The sequence below is a fragment of the Gouania willdenowi genome, chromosome 13, assembly GCF_900634775.1.
Source record: "Gouania willdenowi chromosome 13, fGouWil2.1, whole genome shotgun sequence".
Taxonomy (NCBI): Eukaryota; Metazoa; Chordata; class Actinopteri; order Blenniiformes; family Gobiesocidae; genus Gouania; species Gouania willdenowi.
Genome location: NC_041056.1, coordinates 29,400,665 through 29,417,512, shown reverse-complemented (window position 1 = coordinate 29,417,512; position 16,848 = coordinate 29,400,665). Strand labels below are relative to the sequence as shown.

General features: G+C 37.9%; 1 protein-coding gene across 4 annotated transcripts in view; it reads right to left on the bottom strand.

Annotated features, from left to right (window-relative positions):
- lsamp (limbic system associated membrane protein) overlaps positions 1-16,848 on the bottom strand; it is a 721,324-nt gene that overhangs the window by 6,022 nt on the left and 698,454 nt on the right. For all 4 annotated transcript variants that reach the window (XM_028465480.1, XM_028465482.1, XM_028465481.1 and 1 more), the window contains one exon: positions 3,206-3,354. In XM_028465480.1, the coding sequence (XP_028321281.1) occupies positions 3,206-3,354 (149 nt within the window). The remainder of the gene's footprint in view (positions 1-3,205; positions 3,355-16,848) is intronic.

Here is a 16,848-nt window from a genome sequence, read left to right as displayed (position 1 = left end):
GTGTATGGACCACAGACATATGACGCAGACACGGCACCGCAAGGATTAAAATGTGAACTACAGACGGTTCTACAATCTCATGTTTTCCTTAATGACCTAATATCGTCAGATCACACACGCTTATACATACGTGAGTGAGAGAGAGACACAAAATATTCGTTTTTTAGACGAGAAACTAATATCACGCACCCACACACACACACGCACCTGCACACACACACACATAAACAGTGAACAAAAATGGGTAGTTACATACCATCTCAGATGGCATCTGTCCTCTAGACACACTTTCTTTCTGAAAGCATGTCGACGAGTCGGTGCGTGTTGTGTCAGGTGTTTTTAAACCCGCCTTACATTGCTTCTGATTGGTTTATTATTGTGTGATGCCTGTCGTGGTTGGTTAGATTTAGGCACAAGGAGACATGGATTGGTCCGGATTGGTTATCTCGGTCAGTCAATTAGAGTTACTCGAGCTACGGCAAGCCGCGAGGACCAAAGTTCATTATCAGTAAAAAAAATAGATTATTGAATTGGGAAATATAAGCATGAGAAATGTCAAGTGTGGCGTGTGGTGTGAGAATGCGTCGAATTGCGTGACTGTCACACTCAAGGCGTGAGGCTTGGCAGCTCTGCCTGTAGTTAAGATGCTAATGCATGAGAACCTGCCTCCAACAGACAGGATACAGGAGGAGAACTATCCAGGAGACATGAGGAGGACTCAGGGACAGGGACAACAGAAGGAAGCAATGGTGAAAGTTCTATAAGGACATTGAGAACAAGGAAGTTTGGACACTGGCTCAGTTCAAAGCTAAGATGAGCTGCTGTACTTGGCTTATGAAGGACAAGGTAGGCCTCGGCTACGAAATATGTAAAAAAAAGTTGCGAGGATACAAAGTTCTTCTTTTTTTGACAAATAAAAGGTAAGCACATGTTATATATATTTATATATATACATGTAATTTTTTTGCTGTGCTGCAGATTTAATTGAGGAGTTATGGCCTGGGTGTAAAAGTTACAAGTGGCTGTGATATTGCGCTGTCCTTGGTGCTGAAACATGGCAGATTCTGGCGGCTGTCACTCAGAGTGAGAGACGAATGTGCTCCGTAACCATGTTTCTTCAATGCTGATTCATCATTCTTTTATTAAACATTTTGGTTAATTGGTTGTTTGTGTCCACGTGATATTATTGGCCCATTTAGTTAGAAAAAGGTGCTTACATTTTTTTTTTCCCGTGACATTTTTCTCCCTCTCTTCCTGCCGGAACAACAATGCGGTTGATGTTCTGGGACCTGATGATTTACAAGTTAAGCACTGCAACATGCCAATAACCAAGAAACACACAAATGAATCCGCGCTCGTTTAGCGCAGAGTTTCGAAAACGGAGACACTGTTCCAAAATGAAAACGGTTTTCGAAAGTATGTTGGTCAGTCTGTTTGTGTGTGTGTGTCTGTTTGTGTACAACACTGATGTGACATCATCAGTGTTGTAAAACAATGTTATAGGAGTTCCACAGAGTGGATGGGAAATGAATAGGATAAATATCTATATATTTTCTTTTGGTCGCCAGAACATCACCAAAATTGAATTAGATGTTCCTTGACCCATTATTAACATTTCCTGAAAATGTAATCAAAATCAGACAAACAAACACACACGCAAACAAACTGACCGACATACTTTTTTTCGTTTTCGAAAGTAACAAACCTGCGCTCGTTTAGTGCAGGCTTTCGAAAACAGCCATTTTTGCATGTGTTTGAAACTCAACATTTTGATAGTCACAATCCAACATCAATCCACCAAATTTGAATGAAATCAACCTGTCTCTATGGAGACAATGGTAGAATCAACAGTGATGATGTCAGAATTCCAAAATGAATGGGATATATATATATATATTCTTTTGGTAGTCAGAACATCACCAAAATTGAATCAGCTGTTCCTTGTTCCATTATCAACATTTCCTAAAAATTTAATCAAAATCCGTTCATAACTTTTCAAGTTAACGTGGACACAAACAGACAAACACACACAAACAGCCTGACCAACATACTTCCGAAAACTATTTCGTTTTCGAAAGTAGCAAACAAACAAGTCAATTTACCATTTAGTGGAAGTCTTTTGGAAAAACTGCTCCAGGATTTTTAATTTCCTCATGCTTTTTTTTAATAAAACCTATTCAGTGCTTGTTGCAGTTGGGCAGCTGTTGTAACTATAAGTAAAAGTCTATTAAACCAGTTGAAACAATTATTAATCCTCCAGACTAACCAACTATGAAAGCCTTTAGTAATAGACTCTTCTGCGTGTGTACTTTCTACGAGTCATGAGTCAGCTAGGACAGACTCTACCACCTTAGGAAAGTGATCTACGAACGAGGGGATTACTTACGCAGCCTGGCAGTCATTGGCACATTAAGAGTAAGTGCAATGGTTCTGTGTCCGTTAGTGAGAATGAGTTTCAGCAGCCAAACATGTGTTTTTGTCAGGCCAGGTTGTGTTAGATTGTGCGTTACATTAAATAGACATTTCTTCTTCATTGCTCCTCTGATGGTTTCTCACTTGTTTTTTTTTCATTTTTTTTCTAAGAGGTTTAAGGAGTTTTTGTTCACTCAAATCTGGGCTTTAGGCAGGCAAGATAGTCCACACAAATAAAAAAATTCTGTGACTTAAAAAGTGTGTCCTGACTTCACCCACACACTAGACATCAGCCTGTGTCCTTAGCTGTGCCTCTTTAATGCTCACTGGGGTTCAATTAAATCAGTCTCCTGCAGAGGTAAGTCTACTATTCACACAAGGAACAAAAGTCACTTCACAGCAAGACTTTGCTTTGCACTCTAACTTCCATTCCTCTGCAATTCTGAATCTTAAAGAAAAGCCCACAAAGGCTGCAGTTTCCTCCCTCCTGATGTTCAATAGAAAAAGAAGTAAATAGAATTAACAAGTCCTCCTAAATTAGTTTCACTCTCAATTTCATGGTAATATAATGGTGGGTTGTTCACGCTGGTCTGAGATGCAGTAGGACAACGGGAAAAGCATGAATAATGTGACATTTTACATTTAATTAAACTGAAATCGAGTAGAAGAAGCCAACATAAACAGTTGTTCCTTAAGCTAATGAATTTACTGAAACCAGCAGCAAACATTTTCAGCTCGATTAAAATTCATCAACGTGTGAACAGAATGTGTGTGAAACACACACGTCACTTACTGTAGAGGAAAAGGCTGGCATTCTGGACGCCCAGTCGATTTGAGGCCACACAGGTATAGTTCCCATAATCCTCTTCAGTGACATTGGCAATCATGAGAATCGTGGTAGAGCCAAGAATCTGGATATTGATGGCCTGGTTATTGGACAGCCTGCAGAGCAGATACACATAGAGAGAGAGAGGAAAAAAAAAACATTTAATGAAAGGAAATGTATGTCCAAAAAAGGAGCATGACCAGCAGAATTAAGGTTATGTCCACACGTAGAAGTACTCAAAGTCAAAGTGTCTTTATTAGTCTCCCTCGGGAGACATTTGTGTTGGACAGAAGGATCTGCTGCACAGACAATTCATTTATTACAATTAAAACATTCAATCATTCACATAGTAAAACAAATAAAAGAAAAGAAAACAATGAAAGGAATCAATATACATAGAATTACATTGCAAGAAACAGGTAAAGCGCTTACAAGTGCTCAGTGCAATATATTTACGCCTGATGTCTGACTTGTCCTGGTAAATCTGCTCCTTTATTTATACTGTTACTTGATTAGTAAGTCATCCATAAAACACTCAAGTACAAGTAAAAAGTAGCTCAATTAAATAGTACTTAAAATAAAAGTTACTAGTTACTTTCACCCCGCATATTTAATTTGGTAATAAATCTTGCCTCGGTAACCTTGCATACAGTAAATATCTCATGTATAAACTTAAAAAAGAAGAGACCAAATCTTGCACAGTTGGAACTTAATTTATTTTCCACAAAGGCATCTGTATAAAATAAAAGGTATCTCAAAATGTACAAATATTAAAAAAAAATAATAATAATGACAAGGCTCAAAGCCTCTCAAAAAATAAGGGGTGGGGGTGGGGGGGGGTGGGGCATATTTCATCCTATTTGAAAGATTCTAAAGGTTTGTGATTGTTTTAATGAAACCCTTGGTCCAAAGGAAAAATGTCAGGTTTAAAGAAATGAGCACAGGCCTGCTGTGATTAAGTCCCTGCAGAAACAGGTGAAGGGAGTCTCCTGTGTAAACATTTCAAAACATGATTAACAGATGGCGCACATTTAATTTACCTGCAAACAAGCACGGGTTAGAGATTCTTAATTTAAGTTAACGAATGAAGTCGAAAATGCATCACATCCTTAGAACAAACGGTGGTAAACGCAACACTGTTTTATATTGTCTTACAAGTTTTTAATTAGATAAATTATTATTATTTTTTTTTAACATTGTAGACTTATTTTATTTATTTATTCATTTATTTTTACATACGCACAGACTTATTTCTCATCCATCAATTATTATTGATGGATGAGAATACAGTAAAGGTGAAGTTCAACTTCTAAAACAAGCAAAACATCAGAAATAAATGAATAAAAAGGCCTAAATTCAAGCTTAATGTTGGACTAGACACAGGGAAGAGTTTAGACGAGCCTGCAGACACAAATACATCGTGTAAACAGTGAGATGCAATTGATATTTTGATTATTTGTTTTAATTATAATATATTTATAAATTATTTATTTTTTCAATTTCCGATAGCCTACAGTACCTATAAGTTTGAAAGTGTCAGCATTTTGTGCTTTTCATAGCCCAAATGACTAAACATCGCTATTTCTCTGCCTCTGTTCACATAGCGTGTTTTTATGTGTTTGCACATGCGCAGTCAGTTCCCCAAGATGAAAACCAATTACATAAAAAGGCAGCTCTCTACACTGCCTTTGGACGTAACCATGCTATACCAAATGCTATACATAAGTTCACAGTGCATTAGTGAATTGATAGAGCGTGGCCGCTGCTACGTTCTCTAGCTAGTGGGTGGGATAACACTACAGGCAGGATGACAGCGCTAAAGACGATAAAGAAACTTTTTTTTGAGGAAAAACAACATCTTTTATAAGATGGGAGACCAACACCTGAGCTACCAGACCTTCAGCAAAGGTAAAGTCAGAAAATTGTTGGTACTTTCTACAGTGAATGGAAGGATTGACTTTGTGGATGCGCCTCACTGAGGTTGTTCTGAGTTGTTGTTGTTATTTTTTCCGTGTTTCTTAATATTAAGGTTACAACGTATGTGCTGCCGTGTCATGAGATATATCTTGTTGGGAGAGTATGGAGGCTATATTGAATAATTGTTTCTTTAATAGTGTTTTACGATCTTGATTTTGTTAGAGTAACACTTGCCAGCTGAAACATACTGTATGAAATTGTCATTGGTGTTGACATTGGTGGTCTCGATTTGCAACGCCCTGCCTTCCCAACCCTAGTGCTCACTGAATATATAACATGAGCTTAGGGGTACTTGCAATAAGAAATGAAGATTAAGGGGTACATGGGGCAATAACGTTTAGGAAACACTGCAGATATTGTATTTACAGTATGTATAATTTTTGTATTCAGACATTTTGCTTCCATTGATCATATGGTCCTGTTTAAACTAAAGCACCCCCCATGCATCAAAGCTGAACCAAACCCAACTCACTATCAATCCTGCAACCTTGACCCAGCAGCAAATGAATGGGTAATCATTGTGATTTATAGACCCAGTGTGTGAAGCATATTGATGAGCTGCTATTCAAATCAAAAACACAACAGAATAAAGCTTGCTTAAAAGCACAGTGCACATAATGGTCTCCTGCTTGTACTGGGCTGATTGGGCTCTTTCATATCATGAGTGGGGTGAAGCTCATTTCATGCGTCAGAACTTAATCCTTCTTAAGTCTGGGTAACGTGTTAATCTGAGTTTACGCAGGGAGCCCAGAAGTTTGTGCTGACACACACTTGGCTGATAGAGTATTAACATTAAAAGGCACAGAATCATTTGGATGGCTGACGAGTGAGGAACTGAAAGTGCTGAAGTCCTCCCTGTGGGCACACCTTGGAAGTGAGAGCAGGTGTGTGTGTGTGTGTGTGTGTGCGCGTGTGTGTGTGTGTGTGCGTGTTGCTTTTGCACACGTGCATCGGGCCCTATCTAAATGTCTGCATGCTACTCTCCAATGATAAGGCCAGTGATATATATTGTTGGTACATCTTCATAACTCGTGACTGGACATTTAAAACAGCTTGAATCTCAATAGCTGGAAAAAAAACTAAGCCAAGAACCCCCAAACTGTTCTTTTAGAGCAGATTAGGGTTAGCTAACACTGCAATTTTGTCGTTTTCTGACACAGATGTTCTATACACACACACACACACACACATATATATATGTCAGGTTTCTTAAAACAGCAGAGCAAGTCAGTACCAACACTGACAGACATAAGGCTTGTGTCCCACAGCTGCAGCCTAATGCTATCATTATAGGTCACTGTGAGTTTCCCCTGTGTATACACCACAGGTAGGCAGTATACAAAGGGTCACAATGCATGATGCAAGTACCAATAAACCAAGAAATTAAAGGGGCAGTATTATGAAAAATTCACTTTATAATGTTTTGCTACAGTGATATACATTCCTACATTGAAAAAGTTATTTTTCCTCCCTCCCTTGTTTTATAAAAAAGTCAGTTCCAAACTGGCGAGTTGGATTTTTCTCGCGTTGTGTCACAAAGTGGAAACTCCTCCTCCTGACAATCCTGGCTCCTCATACCCTACATAAAAATGTGAGCTCCTCCCTCTCAAACTAGCTCACAGGTAAAACAAACATAGCAAAGGCAGGTTGATATTACAGTTAATATGACAGTTCATTTTAATTTCATTCAGTATATAGATAATCCAGTTTATAGATAAACCGAAGAACAATCAGTTTCACTTTTAGTAGCCATTACACAGCCTTGTATCGCCTTTATGGAATGAGCTTAGTGTTTGTGATTAATGCGATGCAGCGGTAGGACAAAACAGTGGACTATCATCCTAAATAGACTATTCCTGTAGTCACAATATGTAAGCAGGAGAAGAAAGCAGCGTAGCAGCTCATGTGAGTGTTTTAAACAGCTGACTCAGCTGATAGTTGAGAGTTTACTTCGCTGCGGCGCAGAGCGAACGGTTACAATCATATTAAGTAGACGTTATACCGCCTTGTATCGCCTTTATGGGATGATCTGACGTGACCCAATGTGACCCAGTGGTTGGACAAAACAATGGACTATCGTCTTAAATGGACTATTCCTGTGAAGTGAGAAGGATGTTAATGATTTACTGCTGCTATTGTGATAAAGCAGCGTATGTGTTTATGCCTACTCATGCATACAGTATGCATGAAGGCCCAAAAAACAGCCTGTTTTTACAAGCGTCATGAAAGTGACTTTTCAGAGGGCTAAAACTCCAGAAAACAGGTGACTTTTGGATAATAAAGCTAAAATACTACGTTGTTGGGGTTCTTAGAAGAATTGGAGACGGGTGAAAAATAGCATAATACTGGACCTTTAAATAGAAAACCAGGGACTCTCCTTTTAGTCAATTTAAAAAATAATTTATCAGAATTAACCTGATCAAATGCTTTTGAAACTTCAATGAGGCATGTGAACATTGTGGAATTTTTTATATTATATTCATCTAAAATTACCTTCAGTGCAAAAATGCATAAATCTGTGCCATGCTTTTGTTTAAAACAAAATGGGTTGTCAGTACACAGGACATACCAACTCAACTCAAGTGAATGTAAAACAATCAACAACATAAATAAGACCAATTTTTCCTATTTAAAGTGCCAAAAGTGCCACTCTGCAAATAGAACGCAGAAACAGAGACTAACAATTCATGCCATGTTCTAAAATTAAAACCAAATCATGTCATCATGATATTCTTCAAAAAAAAAAAAATCCTATCTGTGCATAAACTTTACACAAGTTTTTTTAAAACATCAAACTAGAGTCAAGGGAGCCCAGATTTAACATAATGGATCATGTTCTTTTTCAACAATATTTGCATGTTTACATTTTCTGGCAGCAATTGAGACCTTTGGACATGTACTATGCCTCCTGCAGTCGAAAAAACACCACTTGTACCCTAGGGATGTCCCGATACAACTTTTTCACTTCTGATATGATACCTAAATTGCAGCCTTGCATATCGTCCTATACCGATATTAATCTGATATCAGCATGAATCATACATACTTTTATGACTTATTTTGTATTGTGGAATGTTAGAAAAGGCTTGATCAAGTGATGTTGCTGACTGTAGTTCTCTGTTTGAGCAACAGTAGGTTACCTAGTTGAAGCGTGAACCAGTCACCAATGGATAGAAGTGCTGGAGCGGAAAATTTTATCAGAGGATTTATATCGGTGATTTTAGATGCAGTTCGATAAAATCCGATATCAATATTGGATTGGGACATCTCTACTAGTACCATTGATGATATATGTTGTGACTATTTAATATCGCAATATCTTGTTGCACAATATATCGTCCCACACTTACGTTTAAATCTTCTGACGTGCTGGTTTGGAGACATCTGCAGTCTACATTTTTAAGTAGCAAAGATCTCAACCTCTTGATGTCAGATTTCAGTTTTCTTCACTTGTAAAGAGGACAAATAAACATTGATATACATCAAATATGTAAACATGCCTGATTATAGGCTCAATCATACCCAATCATACATGTTTTTGCAACACACCAGAGTGTAGGGAGTGGATAGTTATTATAGCAGGTGTGTTTCTGCAAGGAAATATATAATACATGCAGGAATGTTACCCTTTTAAAGCAGAGTCCGAATCAACAACAATTTAACAAACAGTTTCAAGTAAAACTTTAAGCTGTACATAAATCATAGTAGCAACATGTCAGCAATATTTGTTATAAAATCATTGAAAAAGATGAGATAAAGTTGGTTTTAAGGAGACATGATAAATTATCAAAGAGAATTCCTTCGATTTCACTTGTAATTTATGAGTATGAGGAGGCAGTAGACTTATAGTGATAAATATATCTTCCTGGAAAAGAGGACTAGATAAACAAACACAAAAGAATAAGATGACCCTTGCAATGGTAATTTACACCCTGTGTGGTATTCATTTTTCATGTTTTTTCTTTTTAAATGAATAATAAAAATGTCTCGGTATACATTACAGAGTTTTAATTAGTGCACCATCAAACACCTATAATAACCGATGAGACATTTACGCCAAAAATGGATACATTGACCACCACGGTTGTATTGTGGAGCCTACTGCAGCTTTTTAAAGCTTTCAACAGTCATTTAGAAGCAGGAATGGATGTAAAACCAATTTGACCAGATCAGGAACAACATTGTCAAAAACTTTGTCAAAAGTTTTCTAATAAAATGAGGTTTTCATCTTCTGTGCAGCAGATGTCTTGTTTCAAACATGGATCAGTATTATTTATACATTAAATAAGACTTGTAAAAGTAGTACTGTAAATACCTTCATTCAAGGTAATTTTGTTTTTTTTATTACAGCACACTGAACGAGACATCACAGGTATAGGGCTCGAAAAGCTTCCGTTTCTTCCTATACTCATTTTTGGACACGTCAAATGCTTTATTATGGAATTGTAAACTCTTGAATTAAATTGTGGTTTTATTTATTTTTTATTCATTGTATTTGTCCAAGACAAAATAAATAAATACATATATAAAATAAAGTAAAATAAACTTAGATCATCATTGCATTGGACACATATTAATGATATTTTTCTTACACGAGACCTTTAAATGGTTTATAGAACAGAATAGAATACACCTTTATAGAATGGACTAGAGGGTAAATTCACACGTTGCAGCAACACAACAGAATGGCAGACAGTAAGAACAAAAATCAATACCAACATGGGATAAGAGTGCAAATATATGTGTATGTATGTGAGACAGACTCAGAGTGGTGGCCATGTGGTTCAGGATAGTGGGCTTGTAATTGGAGGGTCACTGGTTCAAATTTCGCCTGGGCTGTTGAGCAAGTTCCTTAACCCCAATCTTGCTACTCCTGCAATTGACGGCCCACTGCTACCACTCGGGGAAAATTGGTAAAATGCAAAGATGAATTTCACTATAAAGGTTACGTTATTATTATTATTATTATTATTATTATCAAAAACCGAGAAACAACAATGGCATAAAAAACACAATAAATGAGCAAATGACAAATGATAGATTATGGTTGGGGGCAGAGTGGTGACAGTTATTGAGTTAAACAGTGGTGTTAAACAGCGTGTCTTTGGTTTCAGAGAGTAAACACAGGGCACAGGCCTACTGTGAATGTATAATAAATAAATAAAAATAAGACTCTCAGGATTGCCTTCTCCTCGCCCTTCGCTCTGTTCTGTCTTGATGTTGGAGCTGGCGGTTCCTGATCGACAGTTCGCGGCTCAACTAGTCTGGGACACTCTGATGGACTGATCAATGGTTCGCGGCTCAACTTGTCTGGGACATTTGGATGAACTATCCTTCTATCCTATTCTGGTTGCCCTTCTGTCCACTAACCCAACCAGTCGAAGCGGATGGCTGCCACCTCTGAACCTGGTTCCGCTGGAGATTTCTTCCCATAAAAAGAAGGATTTTTTTTATTCCCATTGTCACTAAATGCTTGTTCATGTGGATCTTGTTGGGTTCTTTGTTTCTTTCTTACTATGGTCTGGACCATATATTTTGTTAAGCGCACTGAGATGAATTTGTTGTAATTTGCGCTTTATAAATAAAGTTGAGGATTGGGTACACATTGTACCTGGAATTATCTGGTTCAGATGGCTTAGTCCATCTAAAATTGGCCCTTGGATAGACCATGGTGTTCAGTGAATCAGGCTATTGTAATATTTGTGGGTTCTCAACCCCCAATACATTATTATTAATCAAATGAATGTACAGTTAGGACATGAATAGGTAGATAAAGCCATGTTTTACTCTCTGTTATGACAGACAGAGGGCAGCAGTGCTCCACTCATCGTACTCTCCCCTCCTTTCCCTGTAATCTCCCCTTCATGCACAGATCCAGTGTGGTAGTTAACCCTTGATTGAAATGACTTGACCTGTGGAGTTTGTGAGGGCCATGCAGCCTGCGAGCGGGGCTGTACCCTTCAGCAGTAGCAGACGAAAAGAGCTCAGTGGATCATCAGACGAACAGGTTCGACTGTAGGGCGTGTGGGAGCATCTAAAGTAGGTTATCACCGGCAGAGAGAAGCGACAGGGCCGTTATGATTGGAGACAGATGATGATGAATGAAATCAAGTGGAGAGTCCTGCTGGGACTTGTAACCCAGAGATGATTGAAAGTGGTCTGCTGGTAGTGACAACTACGCATCAGCTGACAAAACAACAAACAAGTCTGTCTGTCACAATAACTGACAGCTCACACTGGTGGTTCCTGTGTTCTCATGAAGGATTTTTTTCTTTTATTGTTCAAAAACTAAAGAACTAAAACCACGTAGCTGGCAGCACTGAGGACTATGTGACCGTCTGCAACAAACCAAAGAGTCTGACACAGGCAGTGGAAGACGCTAAAAGCAGATGAGAGTTCTGACATCCAGGTGTGAGCTTTTCATTCATGTATCATTCTCAGCTCAAAATAATGAGGTCATCACTGGGGTTCTAGCAAAGGGAGGAAATCTGTGAAGCAATGCTTGATTTACACTTCAAACAAATGCTTCAAACTTATATATGAGCTGCCTTTGATACTGTGTGTCATTTCACATACTGATGCTGATGTAGGATGAAGACGCTCTGCAGCACATGTTCACCTGTTTCAAACAAGAACTTCATTGTTGTTTTCAGTAGCTGTGTTTCCATTACAGATTTTTTCAAAAGGAAAGTGATTTTTCTAAACGTCGACAAAGTATAATTGCACTTTGAACATGTTTCCATTGAAGGAGCCTGGCAACTCCTGTGAAATCTCATCCTGCGAGACTTCCCTGCAGGAAGATGGACGCTCCAAACATCCTTATAAAGCCCTGCTTTCCTTTGTTGTATGCTATTTAATGTGGCAATAATAATTCTAAAGTATAATGTTTAGAAATGTCCCCGTCTCCTCTTCTGTCTACACGTATAGCGAAATGATCCCTTGAAGAGAAGTGGTCATGTGACCAGGTACGTCACGTTGTGTGACTTTTGCGATACATTTCAATATCGAAACATATGAACTTAACTTTCCATTACCAGTTTTTATTGCGCTTTTTAGATTTTGCACATTTCTAAAGGTGATGGAAATCCAGCTTTTGAGCCAATGGGAGAGGGGAATTTGTACTTGTGGTATTAAATGAGCAGCAATTTATCATGTGAACATGCAAATCACGGGAACACTTTAGTTTAGGGAACACTTAGTAATCATTAATTAGCTGCTTATTAGCATCAGTAACATACTGGCTTTTAATTAGTCATCAATAAGTACTTATTGATGCATTATTAAGTACTTATTAATGCCTTATTATTATTAATATCTTGTTATAGAATTAATGGCAGTACCACAGTCTAAACGGGGTTAGGGTTAGGATTAGGGTTAACGTTAACCCTAATCCTAACCCTGACCCTAGCATGTTGAGATCATAATTCACAACACTTTCCTTACTTACTACTAATAAGTAATAATTCTGAGGTTTTTGAGGGAAAACTCTTAGTTAATGGCTGACTGGTTGCATAATAAGGCCATGCAGAATAAGGCATTAATAAGTACTTAATAATGACTGATTAAGAGTCAATATATTACTAATTTGCATGCTAATAAGCAACTAATCAATGGTTAATAGGTGTTTCCTAAAATAAAGTGTTACCCAATTCACATATGGACATTTATTCTGCAATCAATACAACTGAATTGATAAAGGATAGATTACAATGACAATGTTAAATTTGAATTTTAAAAGGGAGATAAAATTGACCCAGGCTCATGTTTGCATCTGAATATAATACTGTATATACCTATGTTTTGAAGAAATCATAGTTTTTAATCATATACTGACCAGTTGTGTTTTTTTTTTTAACCTATATTTAACCAGGAAAAGCCCAATGAATCTATTGATGAAGTTTGGAGGGTTCATTACCTCCAATAAGGTTAACAACCGTTGCTGTTTGTGTCATTTGTGGGCTTTAAATGCAGAGGTGGGAACAAGTCACTGCTTCTCAAGTGAGTCTCAAGTCATGTCACTAAAGTCCCCAGTCAAGTCCCAAGTCAAGACAGTCAAGTCCAAGTCAAATCAAAAGTCCTCAACTTTAATTTACAAGTCTAACAAGTCATGAGCACATAATGTACCACAGCTAGTGCCATTTTACACAGCAAGTGTATTCAACAACAAATTACTTGAATTGGGTCCATATATGTCAAATATTAGTGATATAACTGGACATAATGCTTTTTATAAATAAATAAAAGCTCCCACTTCCTCTGTTAACCAAACAAACAATAATCACATTGAGAAGTAGAATGAGGTATTTTATAAAATCTTTTGTCATGTAAAGGCTGGGGCACACTGTGCACAGATTTTTTCAATCTTTGTACTCAGCTCCAGCTCAAACTGTGTGACTCAGACGCAGAGGCTGAATGTGCCCAGCTCACGATGCATGTTCTCACACTGTACAGACTGACACTGACACGATCTGATTGCTCACACTGTACGTTCATACACGACACGTCGGCGTCTCGTTTCCGGAAATGCAACATACAACTTAGAAGAAGAAGAAGAACTCTGAAGCGTCGCCATTAAAACAGACGAAGAAGAAAAACTACGTGGGCACTACAGTACGTCAATTTTACAGCGGTCCTACGGTGTTCGCGCATGCACAGTGTGAACATTTACGGTAAACCGGTCCATGGCACTGCTTCAACTGTGAGATACCCTCACGAGGAGCGACTGGATTTCAAACATTTCAAACCAGCTCATCGTGAGCTGGTTGTGACGTGTTAATCGCTTCTCCTGACCACATGTATACTACACGATGCACGACACACGATCTAGCAGAGACTCTCACGATCTCACAAAATAGTCGCACGAGTTGAAAATCGGCTCAAAATGGGCCAAAAATCGCACCGTGTATGCCTGCCTTAATGATAGGAAGTTCAGTCTTCCTGAGTCAATAGGCTTAAGTCCAAGTTAAGTCATGGGTCATTTGTGTTTAAGTCTAAGTCGAGTTGCAAGTCCTTCGTGATTTAGTCGAGTCTAAAGTCACTAAATTTGTGCCTCGAGTCCAAGTCGAGTCCAAGTCATGGAACTCGAGTCCATACCTCTGTTTCAAAGCACTTTTTTTTGGAGGTTGGCAAATCCCTGTGCACGTTCACTGAGATCTGTGGTCATTTCTCACTAGTCTGAGCTGCTTAGGCTGTTGTTATCTCGTTTTTAAGTTGTATTTTTTATTGTGTACAGCGTTTTGGTCAACTTTGGTTGTTGTAAAGTGCTTTAGAAAAAAAATGTGATTGATTGATATAAGTTAGTCTGATTCATGCCTGTCTCAGACCTAGCAAACAAGCTATCAGACATAGTGTTACATTATTTACACTGACACTGTTGGTTATTATTTTTTCTTCATCTAAATGTTGACTTCTGTTAAAAGTAGCTTCATCGTAAACATTTTTACTTTGACTTTGATAGTGTTCACTCATGTTACAACCATGCTCCTGATATTGTAGACATCCAAACCAACCATCACAACCTAGTACGGTGGAGTGAAATTAATGGACATTTCAGGAAGTGTTTTTCTGATTTGCAATAAAGTAAGGGATGACTTAGAAATAATACCGCATCTCCATTGATATCATTTCATTCTGAAAGCAGGCTTTTACCACCTGTGTTGTGTTGTGTCGCGTGCACACCTATAGTATCGTTTGTAGAAAGAAACCCCGTCTAGAGTGCTCCTATAAATTTGAGAAGCCGTTGTCAGAGAGTTCGTTGCATCTGTGCTGAATGCTTGTTTTTTGAGAGCAATGCCAAACAGACTGTACGTAACTCAGTAGGAAACGTCTTTGCCTGACACCCTCATTCCATCCTACTGCACCGTGCACACTCAGCAACTCTTCTCAGGCATTATTTTGAAGCTTTTTAGGGGTAAATAAACACCATCCACACTCAGTCAAGTTGTTTATTAAAACAGACGCTGCTGTGCTCTGGTCACCTCTGGCACACATTGCCATCTTTGAAAACATACTTTCATTTGATGGAAATTTCTAAATAAAGCTAATGCAAATTACACATTATCATTTTCTTCCACAAAGGTGGAATACTGTATTTTTTCTCATAGATAGATTCTTTTGTTTCAGAAGAACCTTGAGGAACACTTTAAGTTGCTGTATTAATAATGAAGGGAATATTCATTACTGACTTAAGTATTGTTGTAAAAAAAAACACAGAGATCAAAAGATCAAACTTTTCTCTAAAATGTTCCAGTATGAGATACTTTGGATTCCAAACATCTGTTTCTATCAGTGACCGCATTGAGAAAAGTCTGAATATTTTTGCCAACTTTCTGCTAAATCTCTTGGCACATTTGGGGTGAATCAGAATGCAGGATTTGTTAGAACCAGGAGCATGATGCAAACGTTTTTGCTGTTCATAATCTACACAAAAGCATCAGAATAATCCATGTCTTATTCTACTTAACGTCTGGTAGCTTCACCTGAGTCGGCTGATTAGCAGGACTTATGATTCATTAAGTGGTTCAATCAGGATAATATGAACTTCTTCTGCCTTTGACTCGGTGGAAGAGAGGTCATCTGAAGAAGTGATAACACATACATCAAGGCACTGCTTTCATATCATTAACACTGATGGCATCAGGATGTAATGTTTGTTAGTGTTATTAGGGGTAGGGGCAGCCTCAGCTACCAGAAACCTATTGTTATTCTGAGTCTTTTTCTTTCTTTATCTTCTGAGGATATCAGACGTGTGAAAATTATCCAAATTTATCACAAAGGTTCAGTCACATGCCAGATTAACTCAGATGCAAAAACAGGCCAATCATCATAAAGGTGGAGCTAAAGCAGGGGTGGGCACAGATTTTGGCTCAGGGGCCACATGGACTTCTTCATGTCTGAAGTTAAAATTTATAAAACTTCATAACAAATCAACCACATGCGCTACAGATTTCACCCAAATTTAGTTAGTTTGTACATTTAAGGAGAGACAGGCCTGTTGGTAGAGCAGTGCTTCTCAAAGTGTGTGGTGAAGAATGGAGACAATTTGAAATTTCATGCCAATCTTCTTAAAAAACCATTTCTTCATCTAAAATGTATCAGAAATTAAAAGAGAATTCAATTAAAGACTGTATTAGATATGGGACCGGGAACAAAATGTAACAAACTAAAATGCAAACATAATGATTTACGTCGGCATGTGAAGTGGAGCGGAACCATCAACACACTTTTAATAGCTGATTTAAAACACTTATTTCCGTTTTTGTTTTCTTGAGCTTTTTGGCACAGATTGCAAACACTGCTGTACTTTTACATTTGTTTTTTCATGCAGGTAATTAGTTTAATTTCATTTTTGAGTTTTGATTTATTTATGAAATATACTTGCATTATAAATCATGACGTTACTTGTTCCATGTTAGTTCATTTCATACTTGTATTTCTTTAAAACCGCAATGGTTTCTTTACAAATAAGGCATACAGCCTTTGACCGGACTCCAGTGAAATAGTATTTACTTGTCCATTCTTTATTAAACACTCGGCACTCACTGTCGACTTTTCTTTTCTTTGGGCCACTCATTGTTGCAGATGGGTATAACCCTGGATTTCCACTGGATGCGTAACTGCACCGTAACTGCTGT